The following is an 18,833-nucleotide window of genomic DNA, read 5'->3' as shown; positions in this document are numbered from 1 at the left end:
CTATCTTGAATTTAGAAGCACAATACATTGCCATTTAATCTTCAAGAATGGTTTGTTTTCAAACATTCGAGTCAAAATTTTATTTAACTTTTTCTGCAATACATTTTAATTTAAATTGAGATTTTTTGGGGGATTATTTTTCACTATTTAAATGCAGTGTGCATAATGTTGAGGTACGCAGTAATCAGAAGTACGAGAGGCTAAAAGTTCTGTCAGCCTTTACCGAGTCATCTTGAAAATCCTTAGCAGGCGGATGCAGCGGAGCACAGAGATGCCGATGGGTGGGATAAAGTCCCACTCCACCAGCAGCGTCTCCAGGATGCCACCGCACACCACAAAACAGTCGAAGCGATTGAAGAGGGCCATGAAATAGATCTGCAGGCCAAAGGCGTACATCTTCATCAGCATCTCCAGCGTGAAGAGCAGAAGCAGGATCTTATTGGCTCGCTCTGGAGAAGAGACACGCAGCAAACGCACGGAAGCTTTCCGTCATTCAGGGCGTACTCACACTGGGCCGTTTAAATTCTGCTACATTTGCGACGGTGGATTTACAAAGTCTACACACCGATGTTTTGGTGAGATGAAAAAAAAATGACATGACGATATAGCATTTGGAAAGTTTTTACAACACAAAATGTGACCTGTAGGATACTCAAAAAAATGAGATGATGAGAAGAATAAAAACACACAACTCAAAGTGTGCCAATTCCCTTTATCTGGAAATGTGGCTGTGTTGAGAAGTAACCGGCACCTTGTGTAAGAGAAATCAAAATAATCACTAGAAATAATAATTAAACCCGTGTGGGGTTGGATTTTGAAAATCAGTTCTATTGTAGAAGTGGTTTGAGTAAACGTTTTGAATGTTTTGGCAATTTTGTGTTGTGTCGAGTATCTGTAATCCAATTTTTCACAATTACATTTTCCCTGTCCTCTTTTAGCATTTCAGATACCTGCAATGTCATTTCGCCGAGGGCAAATGACAAAATAAGGCTTGAAAATGGTGTCAAGTCACGGGGGCGTGTCCGCTGAATGTGCTCAGAGCACGCTACGCTCAACTGCTAACTGTCAATCAAATACCACTACCTCAGACAGTGGTGCATACATGTCCTATTAAAAGAATGGTGGCCTATGTGATGCTGAATCATGTTTGGAGGCTCACCTTCAAATATGAACAGTTATAGTGGACTATAATTATAATAAAAGAACACAAGCCAATTTATGCTCATTGGCGGGGGCATAATATGACTCTGAGCGGTCACCCAACTATTGCATTGGTTCTATAGTTTGGGAAAGGCTCAAGCCGGATGTTCACTGGGAGCACTTGTAGCCAAGCTCCGACCAAAAATCAGGACAAAAGTGATGGTGATCTTTTTTTTTCTTCATTATAGATTATGAACGCAGACGGATTCCTACCTTGCATTTCTGTCAGCCACTTTGGTTGCCCGTAATGCTCCGAGGCACTGGCCACCGTGTTGAGAAACACCAGAAGAAGGACCAGCCAGTAGAAGTTGGTGGTTTTGACGGCCACGCGGCAGTTCTTCCTGAACGTGTGGTTCAACTGGCACAATTGGTCACTAATGAAAGAGGGACGGTAAGTATTTTTTCACACTAGCTTGTATTGAATAATCATTGCACGCCAGCCACATTTGCGTATTTCATAGAATTGGGTAAATCTGTTATGGGACAGATGCAAGTCAATAACCCTGTCGGCTTGTTTGAAGATCTTACCAGAAGCTGTTGGCCATCATCTTGGCCCTGAAAAACAAAAAAGAAATGACCTGAAATAAAAAATCTGAGTTATTAAGGATGGCATTCCCTAAGAAGTAAAAATTTGTGGAAATTTGTTATTTACTTTAACAGACTGCTTTGTAGTTCTGATAATGATCACCAGAGAAAATTTGGGAGTGTGCCGCAAGCGCAAAATGCAGTTTGAAAGTGATGGAAGTATAACTGGAAGACAAACAAAATGATTGCTGAGTGACAGAAAATAATTTTGGAAAAGCCAACAAGCGCATATTATCCATGTTTTCTGTGATTTCCCTTGACCCGCGTGTGAGGGAATTTGATTTCTCTGCCCGTGCTACATCCCAGAACATTAAAAAAAAATAATTGAAAGGAGTTTTGTCACATCATATTGCATGACTCCTCCAAGTTAGCCTCCTATGAGAAGGCTCCATATTGGCATTGCTGAACTGACAAAATCATGAAGTCAGTTCGACACGGCAGTCATCGAATCAATCCTGTGTTCTTCCATCACGGTTTGGTTTGGGGCCGCCACAAAAAAGGACAAACTCCAACTGCAACGGACAGTTAGTACGGCGGAAAAAATCATTGGCCCCGCCCTACCCACTCTTGAGGACTTGCACACCGCAAGAACCAAGACAAGGACACGGAAAATCCTACTGGACCCCCCGCACCCTGCCCACCACCTTTTCCAGCTACTCCCCTCAGGCAAGTGCTACTGAACCATGCGCACCAAGTCCAGCAGACACTGAAACAGCTTCTTCCCTCTAGCCATTAACTCCCTCAACAGTAACCCAAATCTACCTGTATAGTGGCTCTTTGCAATTTTGCACAACCCTTTTCAACAGCATTACCGCTATAATCAATGTAGCTCCAGCTCTCTACTCACTTGAACCACTGTCACTGATCTATATTCCACAGAACCAGACACTTTAAAGCGCTCAAGGACATCTACACAATTGCACACTTGTTGTACTGCAAATATTGCTACTGGTCACTTTAAAATGGTGAAATGATTTTCTGCACCAACTACACACCTGTTATAGTATTGTATTCTACCACTGATTACTTTAGCTCTGCTTGATACTTTGCACATTGTCTCACAGCTGTCATTGGGTGGTACGATACACTTACATTACATACTTATTTGTCATGTTCTTGTTTATGATGATACTAGTGCAGCCTGTACTACCGCAGACAAATTCCTTGTGTGTTCTACATACTTGGCCAACAAAGATGATTCTGATTCTGATGAACGTTTTTTGTTAAAAATTGGAATCCCGACAGCTTGTCTGATGATCTCTCACAACACGCTAGCTGGTTTGGAATCGCTGTCATATAGGTGTGAGATTTTATCCTCTTACATGAGAGAGGCACAGAAGCCGCTGTCGTCGTCGAGGTACGCTATGTCATCATCCGAGTCCGATTCTGTGGGAAGGCAGAGGGCGTTAGAGAGAAAGAGACGGACGTGACCACCCGGCGTGGCGGCTAACAAACGCACCTCCTTCCTCACTGTGTTTGTACCAGCCAAACTTCTTCATCATTTTCTTCTTGGCAATTGCCGCTCCTTTGGGGGCAAAGGCAGGCAGGTGTCACATTGCAAGAAAGAATGTGTGCAAGTTTGGGTCTCGATTGGCAGATACGAGGTTTGATAACGAAGAAATGAAACTGCAGCTCCCACTCATGACCAACTGGAAATCTTGAAGTGGGGAAAATGTGCGATTTTTGTAAATATTGAAAACATTTTTATTGAAACAAGATTCATTTGCATGTGTCCAACATGTTAAATTTGAAAGGTAGTGATGTGCAATTTTTTTTTTTGTTGAATGCCGAAGAGAAAATGAAATTGTTGAACGTGAAATGTGGGCATGTTTGTCATGAGAACCTGAATTTTTGGAATATGTCAATGTTTGAATTAGTTGATAATTGTGGATGTAGTTAGATGGCGAAAGAAGTGTGGAGAGTAAAAAAAAAGTGTGACTGCTAGAACTGACGTTTATTTCCTTCTTCATCCACATCCTCGGCCTCGATGAGCCAGTCCATGTAGCCAATCATGTCTTCCTCCATCTGTTTGCTCTCTTGTGCCTTCTGCAGCTCACCGCGAGCCACGGCCTTTTCCCTTTCCTTAGAAAACTCTCTGAGAACCCACAAGAACGACAAGTCAAGTCTAACCTCTGATTTGATGGTCACACCATGATCACCACTCCAGCCTACCTACCCGCTCAACACACCCAAAACGAGATTGATGATGAAAAAGGAACCAAAGATGACCAAAGAAACAAAATACACCCACGGGATCTCAAAACCGATGGCGTCATTCATCTTTGCGGAAAGAGGGAAAAGAGACGATGCGGGTATTTTAGTGGAGGAATTGCAGTCGACGAGGAGGAAGTCAGGCGGGGACGGTTACCCAGTAGAGCACGTCTGTCCAGCCTTCCATGGTGATGCACTGGAAGACGGTCAGCATGGCAAAGAAAATGTTGTCGAAATTGGTGATGCCGCCGTTGGGACCCTCCCACTTGCCCCTGCACTCGCTCCCGTTGCCCACGCAGAAGCGACCGCTGCCCGCGAACGCGCAAGGTGACGGATCGTCCTCCACCATCATACCTGGGAGCAAAATATATGCAGACAGAGGCAGTCAAGTTTGCATACAATGTTTGTGCTTTCCTCATATAAATGAATGTGGAAGGCATTCATTCGGCATTAACCTCATAGTTATGAGTAACTGTTGGGATAGATATGTTTTTTATTCTCGTTCAAAGTTTGTTTCATCTGCAATTCATCGATGGCACTGGCAAAGCATGGGAATCTGGAGCGCCAGGAGGAGCATTTTACAACGGTACACGTACACGTAGGATAGTTTCCGCGCTTAACACACTGCCAAAGTGCATCCCATCCCTCCGTCCGCTAAGTCCAGATCTTTGCACGAGTGGAACACAACAGTGCATGGAAGTGTGGAGAGACCTGTGCTGGAGAAGTAGCACGTCTTGTGCATCCTGCCGATAAAAAGTTCCAAGCCGATGATGGCGTAGATGATGATGACGAACATGACCAGCATACCGATGTGAAGGAGCGGCACCATGGCTTTCATGATGGAATTCAACACAATCTGCAGGCCTGGTGAGAGGATTAACACACGTTTTGGCTGCGAATGCGATAAAAGAAGCGGTGGAAGATGGAGGCAAACGCACTTGGCACTCCGGAGACGAGTCGGAGCGGCCTCAACACCCTGAAGGCTCTCAGAGCTTTTACGTCCAGGCCTCCGGGTTTCCCCGCAGCATGATGGGCCTCTCCTGGCTTGTGGTCGGTCATGCCTTCCGCTATGACGCTGAACAGCCTGCACAAACACACCACGCAAACAGAAGTAAATTGCTGCAAATAATGATCATTTTTGCAATATTCAAATTGTCTTTTTTGTGTGTGTGTGTGTGTGTGTGTGTGTGTGCGCGCGCGCGTGTGCGTTTAGTAAATAAATTGTTCCACCTCTAAAGTCGACAAATGGGATCAACCCTTAATTAACAGACGCCAACAAGTCAAACACCCAACAAATCCAACTTGTCAAATACCCGACAATGACGATGATGAAATCAAGCAAGTTCCATCCACTGCGTATGTAGGCGCTGGGGTGCATGACTAAGCCGTAGGCGAGAATTTTTGTGAAAGTCTCGATGGTGAAGATGACCAGGAAGACGTACTCCACTTGTTCCTGCAAGCATATGAAAACATTTCAACGCATGAGAGATCACGTCATGTCATGTGAATGGGAATTGAAATGTTCAGGGACAAAACTGAACCCGCTCTGGTCATTACAATGTCAGAGGGCTGCCTGTGTGCTGGTGTTCTAACCTCTTAACCCACTTAAGCCAGCCACCCAATCCCTTTTTGTGAAACCCGCTGCTTTAAAGTTGTCTTCGATCGCTACTACCGCTTGCTTGGCTTGTGCTTCAAGACTGACAGCTGAGGTAAAAGACTTGAAGTGGAATTCACACCAAAAATTGATGCCAAGTTGGATCAAACTAAGTCTTGAAGCATTGAAATGTTCAACAGTCAGTTTAGCCTAAATCCAATAAAGAGCTCTCCTGGCCTCTTCCCTTTCTGACCTTGTACAATAAAGCGTCAGCGTACATGCCTGAGCTTTTACTGATTACAAGATAATGATGACTTAATGTTCTTATTGATGGACTTACTTAATTACTTCAGTATGATTACAAACGACAGAAGACCAGGGAGTATAGAGTGAGTCTAGACTCTAGACCAGGGGTGTCAAACTCATTTCACATGGTGGGCCACATACGGCCTCGGTAGATGTCAAGTGGGCCGGACCATTAAAATGATACAATACTTTGCTATAAATAACCAAAACAATATGTCTTTCCTTTGTTTTGGTATAAAGAAGCACAAGAACATTAGGAAAATGTTGAAATTTAATGAACATATCTTTTACAAAACACTTCATGAAGCACCTTACATTTCCTTCGACAAATGTGCAATTTACTTTTATCATTCACATATATGCATTGCAACTGATCCCACTGATTGTACAAACTTTAACAAGTAATTGGTATTGAAAAATATAGTAATGCACTTTAAGATTAAACAAGATTCATAAAGAAAGCAAGTTTTAAAGCATTTACACGTGCATATAAAATCTAAATGTAATCCCTGCCTACACCTTACAAACTAAGGAGAGTGCTATTAAATGTGTAAATGTGAGAGTGCTATTGATAGCGTCTGCTGTCATGGGTCTGTCTCAGTGACAGACTGAGGCTGCTGTTGTCTTCTTCTCTGATCAAAACAGTGTCCCCTTGCGGATACTCAATGAACTGCACCTGATTAAAAAATATTAATTCTGTGTCTTTAATGCATTTTTTTCACTTTTACATTATCCTGCGGGCCTGATTGAACCTACTTGCGGGCCGTATGTTTGACACCCCTGCTCTAGACTCTAGAGTGAAGCCACAGGCAGATGGTTGGTATTTAACTAAGTCACCATCCCGAACAGTGTCACCAGGTCACTGAGGGTTTTTTACCCCCCTCTAATGCAATTACTGTTGAACACATTAACATTACTTTTTTAGCACTAGTTCACACCCTCACACCTTCTTTTTTTTTTTGTACACGTGGACCCAAAAGAAATATCTTGAAATATAAGTCACATTTCATTCATCATACTGAACGTAGTATTTTGCCTTTTCTAATGAAGACCATCCACTTTGTGACGCAGAGATCCTGCTTGAACCGGTATTTAATATCACGCCTTTGCTGTTGGATGGCAAATCTTCAAATACTTATAATAATGTTAGTTTATGACCGTCAGTATTTTCCTTCTCATTAACGAGGGGGGGAGGGAGGTTTCTTTCTGAAATACCTGATCAATCATTTCAAAACTACTGTCGCGCCAATATCAGCCAATAGAATTAAAAAGATAGACTGGAAAACATACAAAATGCAAGATGTTTGCAAGCGCGTAAACATACAGTATTTCAATTATTGATCCAATAACGGGGCACATGGCAACTGAATGCAAAATTAAAAAGAAGTACTTGGGCCACAGTGAAAGGGGGGGAAAAACAAGCTATAATATTAGCAAAACAGCAAATTATATTTTCTCAAGAAAGACAATTGTAACGTGAGAATTAATGAATCTTTCAAAGAAAAGTTGGAATTCCGAGAGAATAAAGTGAGAGTGTCTGTCTCTATATGTGCCCTGCGACTGACTTGCGACCATTTCAGGGTGTGGTCTGCCTTCTGCCCGAAGTAAACTGGGATAGGCTCCAGCACCCTCCCGCGACCTGTTCAGGATTGGCGGTGTTGGTAATGGATGGATGGATGAATGTTTTTGTTTATTTGAGTACCTGTAAATTTTTCAGGAACTTAAAGTATTTCACACACTGAATATGCAACAACTTGTTTATTTGTTTGTTTGGTTCTCTGAAAGACAAAGCCCAAAAAGCAAGTCCCCTTTTTTCTGCCCCTTTGTCAGTATGGTCCGTATTCCTTTGAATTATTTACTTTTTTTACTTTTACTATTTACGTTTGGACAATTCATTCAAGACCCTGTGAAGTGAATTCAAAGATTTGTTCCTGAATATAAATGTTTGAGGACAGTTAGGGAAAGCTACGAAGCAATTTCTTTTAATTATTCCAAATTAGCAAGGTTGTTAACTACACTCTTCTTTGTGTGTCGAATTCCGAACACACTTATCTTCACTTTAGACGGACGAGAGTTTCTTTGTGCCGGTTACCATTTGACTGGACCAATCATAGCTTCGAATCAGTGAAAAAGCGAGTGTGACTCTCGAGAGAACGCACCAATTTGTGATTGGTCGCGTTGGAGTCATCATCAGGGTACGGCTTGGTGACCCCCATGGCCACACAATTGGCAAAGATGGCAAGCAGGATGAAGATATCGAAGGGTGTGAAGATGGTAGTTAAGGCCTCAACAACGTCAACAATTGCAACAGTTGTCATGTTGACATAGAAAACATGGCGACCCATCACAGAAAGGATATTTCCACTCCACCAGGGCCAGTGCCGCCATGCGGATGGGGTTGCTGAGGGTGAGGCAACAGAGGGCTCGGGGGGCTCTGAGGGCGGACTTGTTAGCCTGCATGGCCTTCTTGGCCCCCCCTCCTCGCTTTTTGGCCGAGCCGGTCGACCCCAGGGTGTCGGATTTCTCTCCATCGCCCCCTGGAGGGGCTTCTGCCAAAAACAATGAACAAGTATTAGGTTGAAAGCATAAAATGTTAAGAAATGTGTGAAATAATTAGCGATACAATACAATACAACAACAACAAAAAACAAGACAAACAGTGTTGTATATCTTTTGGTCAAACAGACTACCATGACATTGTCCCATATTGTCTTTATTTCACCAACCCTGTCTGTCTGTTATTTTTTTTCATTGTTGTTTTTGCATGCATGTGACTTAGTACAGACTGGTTCGAACTGACGAAATGTTGATTGATGAACTAACATTGACACCGCAGGAAACCACATGAAGTGGAGAAGTCTCCACAACTGTTCAAATGTGAAATAAAAGAGTGAGACGAAGAAAAAAACATTTCCAGTTGTTTGCCAGCACTATCCAACATTTTTTTTTTTAACTTTCAGAGAGGGGAAGCAAAAATAAACACATGCAAACTCCACACACGGAGGCCGGAGCCAAACCCTGGACCACCTCTGCACTGTGAGGCGGATGTGCAAACCAGTCGACACTGTGCTACCTAGCTCTCTCTCTCTCTCTCTCTCTCTCTCTCTCTCTCTCTCTCTCTCTCTCTGTCTGTCTCTCTCTCTCTCGCTCAATTTACTCTCTCTCGTCCTCTCTCTAGATAGATAGATAGATAGATAGATAGATATCCATCCATCCATTTTCTAATCCACTTATCCTCACAGTGGCTGCGGGCGTGCTGGAGCCTATCCCAGCTGTCTTGGGGCAGTAGGCAGGGTACACCCTGAACTGGTTGCCAGCCAATCGCAGGACACACATAGACAAACAAGCATCCATGCTCATAATCACACACGAGGGAGAATTTCGAGTGCTCCATTAACCTGCAATGTACGTTTTTGGAATGTGAGAGGAACTCAAAGAACCCGGAGAAACGAAACGGCCTGGTGGCCGACTGGTTAGCGTGTCGGCCTCATGGTGCAGAGGTTCGATTCCGGCCTTCCGGTGTGGCATTTGCATGTTCTCCCCGTGTCTGTGTGGGTTTTCTCTGGGTACTCCGGTTTCCTCCCACATTCCAAAAAAAACATGCGTGGCAGGTAAATGCAACACTTTAAATTGTCCCTAGGTTTGAGAGTGAGCGTGGATGGTTGTATACTCTGCGATTGGCTGGTAGCCAGTTCAGGGTGTACCCCACCTACTGCCTGAAGACAGCTGGGGTGGGCTCCAGCACGCCCGTGATCCTTGTGAGGATAAGCAGATTCAAAAATGGATGGATGGATGGAAGTTTCTCCCAAAGGAATGTCTTGAATAAGATCAAGCCCCAAAAATATCAAATAAATTGTCAATCAATATTCAATTAGATTTTATACTCTCCCAAAAAACCCATACCATGCAAATATACTAACTTCACAGAAGTTATATTTTGCTAAAGGCTTTGAATATGAAGTAATCATTGAAACCTATCATACTGGTGTATCATGAGTACACAGGGACAGTGCCGGTTATGGTGGGCCAGCACCCAAAACGGGTTAACGTAAGACTCTGGACAGAGTTTGACTACGAGACTCGACAAGACGAGGATGGCCAGACAGACAGACAGGCAGGCAGGCAGACAGATCCCCTTCCATTGGATCATATGAGCAACATATATTTTTGTTAATTAATGATGCAGTGGTTGTAGCTGCAGATTGAGTAGTTGTGCAAGCCGCAATGACAAGATAAGACCTGCAGATGTGACCTAGTTGCTAATAGGCCCCACATGGCCATCGGACAGCTCAGGTGGACTACACCTGTTCACAAAACCCCTACAAATACCTCCACAAACCACGTCACGAAGGTGAACAACACAACTAAAAGCCCATGAAACTTGTAAAAGCAGAAAGAGTCGCGGGAAATCATTTTATTTTGGATTTACGCAGCATACCGACAGTAGACTGGAAGTGTGGACATTGATTTGAATGCAACAAAGAAGCAATAGCTGAAGCAACAGCAGCCTTACCTTTCTTGGCACCATCCATGTCCAGAGTTTTTCACCACAACGTGGGGCTGAGCAAAGACTCAAACATCAAGCCCTCCACCCCGGGGATCGTTTGGTGCCGAAAGGACACACAAAGACACTAAAAGTTGGCACGGGTGGCACAAGTCCGGCGAGTGCCCGCAAGTCGCAGCCGGCGAAGTGCATTCGCGTGCATGCAGAAAGCCAACGAAAGCCGAGTTCTTCCCAGCTCGGAGGTGGGGACAGCAGCGTCCGCCACTCTCCGCGATGGTCAACCAACGAAGCGGTGGGATTAAACACTTTAGCCGTTTAGAGGGATGACAGACTGTGGAAATCTTCCGAGGGGAAGGTGGAGGTAAAGCCCAGAGGAATTTCGTCACAGCGTAGGAGACAGACGATACGAAGCACATTCCGGACAGTAGAAATAAAATAAAGTACTGGGAAAGACCCAAGAGTAAATAAAAAAAAGACAAAGAAAACAAGTACAATACTTTTTGTGTTTAATATACAAGCACAAAAAATACATTCATCATAAAATATGAACCCCTCTCCCGTATATACAGTACTCTATATCAAAAACGACACAAAATAGTTGTAACCGAACTGTGTTATTGTTATTTAACCATAAATATGCGCGTTTCAATGCACATTATTTTTTTAAAATACAGCGTCAAAAGCATGCACTGATAAAGGTTTTTGTCGGATTTACTCAATTATATTTTGTCAAATGGTTGCATGAAGTAAAATCATCTTTTTGTGCAACCACTTGACGAAATAAAATTGAGTTAATTCCACACACCATTTTTTTTTCAGTGAGGCCATAAATTCAGCATGTCCCTCGGTCAAGGTAGTTAAATATTTCAAATGTATATTCTTCTTCTCCTGATATAAACATCATAATACAAAAGTAAAAGGTGATAATTTATTTAGTATAATACTGAAACAAGGAAAATATCAATTAATCAAAAACAGTTCACATGGAATCGCTGTCCCTTGCTTTCATGTCACTGGCGTTAGGATTTGTAAAAACTTTTATTTTGAAAAAAACGCTGCATCCCTGGTGGCCGGTGGTTAGCGCGTCGACCTCACAGTGCAGAGGTACCGGGTTCAATTCCAGCTCCGGCCTCCCTATGTGGAGTTTGCATGTTCTGCGTGGGTTTTCGCCGGGTACTCCGGTTTCCTCACACATTCCAAAAACATGCATGACAGGGTGATTGAACACTCTAAATTGTCCATAGATGTGCGTGTGAGCGCGGATGGTTGTTTGTCTGTGTGTGCCCTGCGCTTGGCTGGCAACCAGTTCAGGGTGTCCCCCGCCCCCTGCCCGAAGACAGCTGGGATAGGTTACAGCACGCCCTGCGACCCTTGTGAGGATAAAGCGGAACAGACACAAAAAGTACATTTTAGGCCAGTAACTTGTCTTCATATGTTGACAATTTTAAGAATGTACTTGTAATTTCAAGTGAGGATTTAATTTGTGCTGTGGGTGCTGCAGAGCTCTCATAGAGGGATAGAGCATTTGATTAAAATAATTGATTAAAACTGTATGATACGCTGATATATTTAGTATGAGTTAAAAAACGTGGATTTGACTGCAATGTCCACAATCTTGAATACTCTTGTCTGTTGATTTGTCACTGTTGTGATGTTATTGTCACTATTCTGGTTTGCAACACCAGTAAAGATAACTAGCACAGGTAATCCCTTTCCCCTAACTCAACAAGTAGGTCAGTATTTACAAAAGCAGACTTATTAGCATTGATAATCATATTAAATTTTCATCTATCCATTTTACGTATGGCTTCTCCTCATTCAGGTCGCGGGTAAATTGGAGCCTCAGTTGACTTTGGGTGAGAGACGGTCTACTCCTTGACCTGGTTGCGACATACTGTGTTTGCAGAACATACATAGAAAAACAAAGCATTCATACTATCTAGCTTTATAAAAGTACTATTTTCCATATTAAAAAAAACAAACAAAAGACATGACAAACATTTGTGTTATTTTTTTAAGCGAAGGACACTGGAGAGGAAAAAAAACCCACTATTTCTTGATTGAACATTTTGTGTCTTTATTCATTTGAGACACTTGAAAATACTGTATTGTAAGAAAATAAATACATTCTATACAGCAGAACAAAATCACATTAAATTGTGATCCTATTTTAGCAGAACACAAATCCCCCTGAGCAGCAAGATGGGCTATGGGACAGCCAATCATCGTACCCTTTTTTGAGCCAAGGCAAGTATTTCATTCTGTAGTTTGAATGACAACAGCCTTGTGAGGAGTTTGCATGTTGTGGAGTTTGCATTTGGATTCTACCATGTGTTGTAATTTATGTTCCACCTGTTGCTGAACATTTCACTTGGTATAATTCATAAATATTATTAAACATTTCACAAAAATACATATTATTGCTATTATATCACTATTGTCATGAAAACCCGATGTGCTAGAGAAAAAATGAGGGCAGATTCTGAATTACTGCAAAAAATCAGTCTAAAAAGGTTTACTTGCATCTGTGATGAATATATTTAGTAAAAATGACCAGTGTTATCAATAACATCGCTGAAAACATTAGAAGACTGTAAATCTTTAGAAAAAAAGTTCATTTACGACTTCATCTTGTTTCTTTTTGCCAACGTCAGACTACAAGAATCTAGCCCGATTTTGAGCCAACAGACATGTCGCAGACACACATTGTATCTCCAAGCCAATTTGGAGTTGCCTTGACACGTCATCGTTGCCTGTGTCGTGTCAGATACTCTCGGATGGTTGCCCAGTGTCTGGGTCGCTTCACAGCCACGGTGACGAAATTCTGGCATGTCGGAATTTTTGTTTGTCTTGCCGCATAGTGTCACATGTCCTAAGTTGTCCTTCGATCGGTTCTTCGGCACTGACCAAAACAAAGACAGCGCCCTCCAACTTATGATGAGAGACTGTACGTGGCACACACAATCATACTGTGGTGTGCAGTTTTTAAAAAGTGCCTTTAACAAAAGGGCTAATACTGGAAAGTATATGTATATGCATTTCAACTCATGCTATCTTGCAAACTGCAAAGCTAGTAGCTGATTAGCAAACGTCATTTGGAGAATAGACAGTCGATACCACTCTATTCCCACCACCTAGGAACTGGTCGATACTGTTGTTGTTGTTTTTTTTAGCCTATTCTGAACATAGAAACAAAGCACATGCACATAATGCCTTTATCAACATGACTACATCTCTTTGTCTAGCCTCCCCGACGGACCTGCGCCCATGGACTGAATTGACGGAAGCAAGCGATGATTGGGCACGGTCTAGTCAGACTTGTAGTGTGACATCTTGTCCAGGCCAAAACACAGAACAATATTTATCTGGTAATCTGACAGCGCCAACGGGGTGGACGACAAAATAGCCGTGTAGTTTTAGAAGGACATTAGGTGACAATGGCATTCTTCAATAAAAATATTGTCCACCATGTTGAAAAGACTTTCAGCTACTGTACCAATTTCTTTACAATGTTCTCATACGTTATATTTAATAAATGTCAATGCTGCATATTTCTGTAAACACCAACTCTCTCTATTGTCAAAAAAAGTGCATCTTCCCATGCTACAATTCATTTACAGCTGAGGTAAAAATGTCAACACTACACATACAGTGGTGCCTTGAGAAACGAGGTGTTTTGACTTGTGAGTTTTGTCATCGCTTGGTCGATTCCTTTGTCCTGAGATATGAGCAAATTTCAAGCCAAAAGTGTGCTTCAAAGCCCCACTGCTAAGGGGCGCCAAAAACCCTCACCACATTCGGCCACCACGTTCACGTGGGTTTTCTTGCAGTGGAAGGACAATATCAGTAGGTGGCACTAATGTGCCATTAAGGTACTTTGCCAAAAGCCAACACGCGCCGCAGACGATGGAAAGAAGGACAAGACATCGGGCAGGTTTAGGGCTCGCTTTTTCCGGGTTTACAGGTGATGTGGACTTTGTCATTTTATGTTAAATGTTCTGTCAAGCGCCTTGTTACAGCTGCAGCTGTTGTGAATGCTCTGTATAAATAAAGATTGTATTGTATGGAGTGCATTTATATTGTGCAAAGACAATTAGACAAGAAAAATGTGGGTGTTTAACAAATTACAGTCAACTCCCGCATACTCGCGGTTCTGCATTCGTGGATTTGCACACTCTTTTTCCCAATATTGTCTCTCTCTCGCTCTCTCTCTCTCTGTATCCACACATATAGAAAGACGACTTAGGATTTGCGATACGAGTTGAGTTACAAAACGAATTAAACACGTATCTCAAGACACCATTGTACAGTATTTGTGAAAATATCTACAGTCCCTATTCACAAAAAGGTATTTACATCCTTCCAAGTAATAATTCAGGGTCAGCTGAGGTAAGTCGACTTTCACACCAGTAGGAGTTAACTCTCTGCATCCCTCCAGCATCTTTGTACCTGCTGCAAAGTTCCCGTGGTGCCAGGCTGAATGAAACCGAGTGACAAATGTGTCGACAGCATCCCTCTGCGGCTCTACTGAAAGTCAGCCTTTGGTGCCATGTCGCGCTCTTCATGCTTTGGAGGCAACTGACTGGGATCCTCTGCAAATGGAATTGCTGAAGGGGGACAACAACAAGTTTGTCAGAGTGATTTTGGCCACACGATATGAGGAGTCATCGTGTACAAAGTTGATCTCCTGCAACCATTTTATCAAGGGTCTGAAGTAGTGATTCCCTTTATCACCAGACTGATAATTATGCTTATGGTACGGTACTTGGAAGTCTGAAATTGTTTGAAATGTGCGTGTACAATATGTTAAAATTCCTAATCTTCCCTTTTTTATTTTCACATTTATTTCGACGTGTCCATCTAATAATGACATTAGGGAGAGGCACTAACGTGTGAACAACGGATCGACGGCCAAGTGGTTGGCAAATAAGAGTTGAACGTCAGCCTGCGTGCTCCTAACCAATCTTTGGATGGGCCATGTACCCACCCGTGTGTTAGAAGCACCACTGATAACTTTGCACTTGTGTTATCACTCACGGTTCTGAAACTGCTGTGCTGTGTATCTAGTTAGCAGGATTCCGAAACCTTCAATCAGAGCAAGCAGAACTCCCCCCATCATGGCGGAGCCCATCATGGTTAATGGCCCACCTGGGAAAACAAGAAGCCCTTGTCATCACATTTGGACATCCAAAATGGTGTGTCCGTAAATGCTTCGAAAACCAGCAGTTCATTTCTTTTTCAGGACATTCCAAATTGTTGTATTGGCTATGTTTGTGCAACAGCTCCGATCGAGATTTCCTCTTCTCTCGGCTTCAAAATGGTTTGCTTGGAGAAATGACCAAATTCATTTTAGATTTATTTAGGCTACGTGAATGTTATTTTGAACCTACCTCTCTAATCTCATTTCCAACTAATAATAAGTCGAAGAATTTGAAATCGAAACAGTTTTCTCAGAAGCATTATCCCATCTCGCCCCACTCCAGCTCCACGCATGAGAGGCACAGGAAGGTCATTCCTGTTATAGAGTAGTGCCGTGCGATCAGATTACATAATGAGTCCTAGTATTACAGTACATGCCAAAATTATTGGAACGGCAGGTTCAATTCCTTTGTTTTTGTTTTCTACTGAAGACATTTGGGTTACAGATCAAGAGATGAACATGAGACAAAAATTCAGAACTCCAGCTTTATTTCATGATATTCATATCTGGATATATCGAAGGTAAATCATGGGATGTTCTCCCTATAGAGCAGGCATTTTTACCTCCTGAGGAGGAGACTGACGGGAGAAACCCCCCAGAAACAAATAAGAATTGAAAGAGGCTGCAGTAAAAAGCCTGGAAAAGCATTTCAAATCAAGAAAGCAACAGTCTAGTGAAGTCAATGGGTCTTGATGGAGTTATTGCAAGTAAAGGTTATGCCACCAAATATTAAATGTCATTTACTTTACGTAAATTGAATCATGTTTATTCCAATATTTTTGCTCACTTGAAAACTGGGTGGCTTCAAACAAAAGGTGCTCTCTCCTGAGTTGTTGAACACATCTAGATATCAATACTAAGAAAAAAAGCTGGAATTATGAACATTTGTCTCCTATTGATATTTTGATCTGAAACCCAAAAGTCTTCAGTATACTGTACAACAAAAACAAAACTTTCCGTTCCAATACCTTTGGAGGAGAATGTAGATGCAAAAGTCCCATGTGCATCAATACAGTTTAAAACTGCTGTACAATGTCATCATCCCACTTTGCTTCATCCAAATCAAAATAATTTTGAAAAGGTTCCAACTTAGGTATTTAGTTGTATTTTTTTCCCTATTGAATGTTTTGAAAGCATCTACATTGTTCCTAAACAAAGCCAAGTACTGCTTGTTGGTTAATGAATAGATGTTTGATATTCAAATCACACTTCTTGTTTTTCTCTCCACTTTCCTTCCTTTGGGCATTGCAAAGATTACGGTTTGTGCTCAGTAAACAGTGCAAAAGTTTACTTAAAATGTTACAATCTGCCAATGTTAGTGACTTCACATAGAAGCTAGCCAATGGCTAAAATTTGGCATACTTACACACACACATATATGGAGAGAGAGAGAGAGAGAGAGAGAGAGAGAGAGAGAGAGAGAGAGAGAGATTCCTCCATCTTATGATCAATATTCGCTTTTTTTTTTTTTACTTGCTGATCGGTGATACACCCCAAATATCCTGCTATCTTACAGTCAAAATGAGAACAGATTGTGGTTCAACTATGACGTACCCCTGCAGTGTCTACTTGAATTTTCTCTTACTGCGTGCAGCCAGGATGGCCCCCGTCAGAGCGCCGCTTGTTATGGAGTTCCATGGATCCTCTTTTCCTCTCAAGCGAACTAAACCGCAGTCAATGGTGGAGAAGAGGCCTCCCCACACCGCAAAGCTACCTGCAAGACAAATCAAGACAGTGACGTTCATGGAAAAGTTAAAACACCTTCTGGCTTCAATGACCTGCTTACCGCCAATCTGTGGAGCTCTCAACTTCACTGCATTTCCACTACCTTTCAGCCTGTGTGCAACTCCCTGAAATGTTGTAGTCGTGTCATACAAAAAGTACAAGGAGGGAAAAAACTAATAAGTACACCTACCGCCGGGGCATTTCGAAAGCCCTTGACAGCCTGAAACACCCCCCCGCCAATGGCACCCATAGTGAAAGCACCTCCACAGTCATCCACTATCCTCCACGGGCTGAAAAACATTTGCAACATTACACAACTTTTAATAGACTGTACACAATATTTATTATTGATAACTGATAATCATATGCATACTATCTGCTCTTACAGTATTTGCTCTAACTTTAATTATTTTATTGTGGGACTAATATTTGATCTTGGGGAATATGGGCGAATTTGTTATTTCTTTAAAATGAACAGACAACCAGTACTTTGGCAGGATCTTGGGAGTGTAAAGGTTGTGTTAGTCAAACGTGGTAAAAGTACACACACTTTCATACGGTGTACTCCGTAGAAGTACATGTACTTGCTTTGAGGAGTAATCTGGTAATAGTAGAACCATCTTTTGTTTTTTTTACATCGTGTCATCTGCACAGGTTGAAAAAGTAACAAGCCTAGTTTGACAAACTAAGTACCGTAGTCGAAAGTACGGATATGTGTTTTCAAACATAAGGAGTAAAAGTAAAACGTTATCCAAAAATAGATACTCAAGTATAGTATAAACAAACTCGATGTAATGCAGTAACAAGTTCCGACTATTATTGTTGTTATACAGGAAGAAAGATAAAGGAGACGAGCTAAAATGACACTGAACATTTTTGTCAATCGTTAACTTTCTGTCAACGCTCACTAGCAACAATTTGGTTTTATTTTTATCCTCATCTCTTTACTAGAAATGAAAGCCGACTGGCCTTCCTCACGGTTAATAATTCTACATGCTGATTGGAAACAACACAGAAAAAAACGAAGTGGAGCACTTAGTTGAATCGTGAATAAAATAAAGATATGAAAAAGAATCGAACGTAACATTACCATGGTTCGCGAGCATACTCCTCCATGTTTGTTGTGGTGGTAAAGGGTGTGACGTCATTGATATGATCGCCGCAGTTGAAGTTTCTTCTTCGTCTCTTCTTGTTTAAAGAGATTGCACCTCAAGTGGTCTGGACTAAACGTGTATGAAAAAAAAAACGCCTGGCGGCATAAGGTCAGGTCCAATGACGTAACTGAAGGCAACACACAGTAAAAGGTAATTTTATTTTATTATTTTCAATTTTAATTACTTGTAACACGTTAGGAAAAGTGTATTCAACTCAGCAACATTTTTTCATTATTTTGGTATGAAAGGGGTTAAAGCAAACGTTGTGAAATTACAATGCCATGGTTTTATATGATATAGTTTTGTTGCATTAATTTTTCCCCGGTGAATTTCGTGTTTCTTTACATGTTCTTC

General features: G+C 41.9%; 2 protein-coding genes across 2 annotated transcripts in view; both read right to left on the bottom strand.

The window, feature by feature from the left end:
- cacna1fa (calcium channel, voltage-dependent, L type, alpha 1F subunit a) overlaps positions 1–10,858 on the bottom strand; it is a 29,990-nt gene extending 19,132 nt beyond the window's left edge. Inside the window, exons 1-14 of the mRNA XM_019865157.1 lie at positions 10,410–10,858; positions 8,256–8,445; positions 8,056–8,161; positions 5,310–5,449; positions 4,935–5,080; positions 4,708–4,860; positions 4,154–4,350; positions 3,962–4,065; positions 3,738–3,880; positions 3,245–3,310; positions 3,108–3,171; positions 1,729–1,755; positions 1,414–1,574; positions 224–449 (exon numbers count right to left, since the gene is read on the bottom strand). Of these exons, the coding sequence (XP_019720716.1) occupies positions 224–449; positions 1,414–1,574; positions 1,729–1,755; positions 3,108–3,171; positions 3,245–3,310; positions 3,738–3,880; positions 3,962–4,065; positions 4,154–4,350; positions 4,708–4,860; positions 4,935–5,080; positions 5,310–5,449; positions 8,056–8,161; positions 8,256–8,445; positions 10,410–10,428 (1,742 nt within the window). The 5' untranslated portion in view covers positions 10,429–10,858. The remainder of the gene's footprint in view (positions 1–223; positions 450–1,413; positions 1,575–1,728; positions 1,756–3,107; positions 3,172–3,244; positions 3,311–3,737; positions 3,881–3,961; positions 4,066–4,153; positions 4,351–4,707; positions 4,861–4,934; positions 5,081–5,309; positions 5,450–8,055; positions 8,162–8,255; positions 8,446–10,409) is intronic.
- A 2,706-nt stretch (positions 10,859–13,564) lies between these two features.
- timm17b (translocase of inner mitochondrial membrane 17 homolog B (yeast)) lies at positions 13,565–18,514 on the bottom strand. The gene is made up of 6 exons (XM_019865158.1): positions 18,416–18,514; positions 17,516–17,615; positions 17,387–17,450; positions 17,186–17,314; positions 15,438–15,548; positions 13,565–15,007 (listed from the first exon to the last, which is right to left on the bottom strand). Exons 1-6 carry the CDS (start codon positions 18,439–18,441, stop codon positions 14,925–14,927), a joined length of 513 nt encoding a protein of 170 aa, XP_019720717.1. The 5' UTR covers positions 18,442–18,514; the 3' UTR covers positions 13,565–14,924.
- Between the last annotated feature and the right edge of the window lie 319 nt (positions 18,515–18,833).

This window comes from Hippocampus comes, unplaced genomic scaffold, assembly GCF_001891065.2.
Source record: "Hippocampus comes isolate QL1 unplaced genomic scaffold, H_comes_QL1_v1.1 scaffold124, whole genome shotgun sequence".
Lineage (NCBI taxonomy): Eukaryota > Metazoa > Chordata > Actinopteri > Syngnathiformes > Syngnathidae > Hippocampus > Hippocampus comes.
The sequence above is the reverse complement of the archived record's forward strand: the minus strand, read 5'-3'. Positions and strand labels throughout refer to the sequence as shown.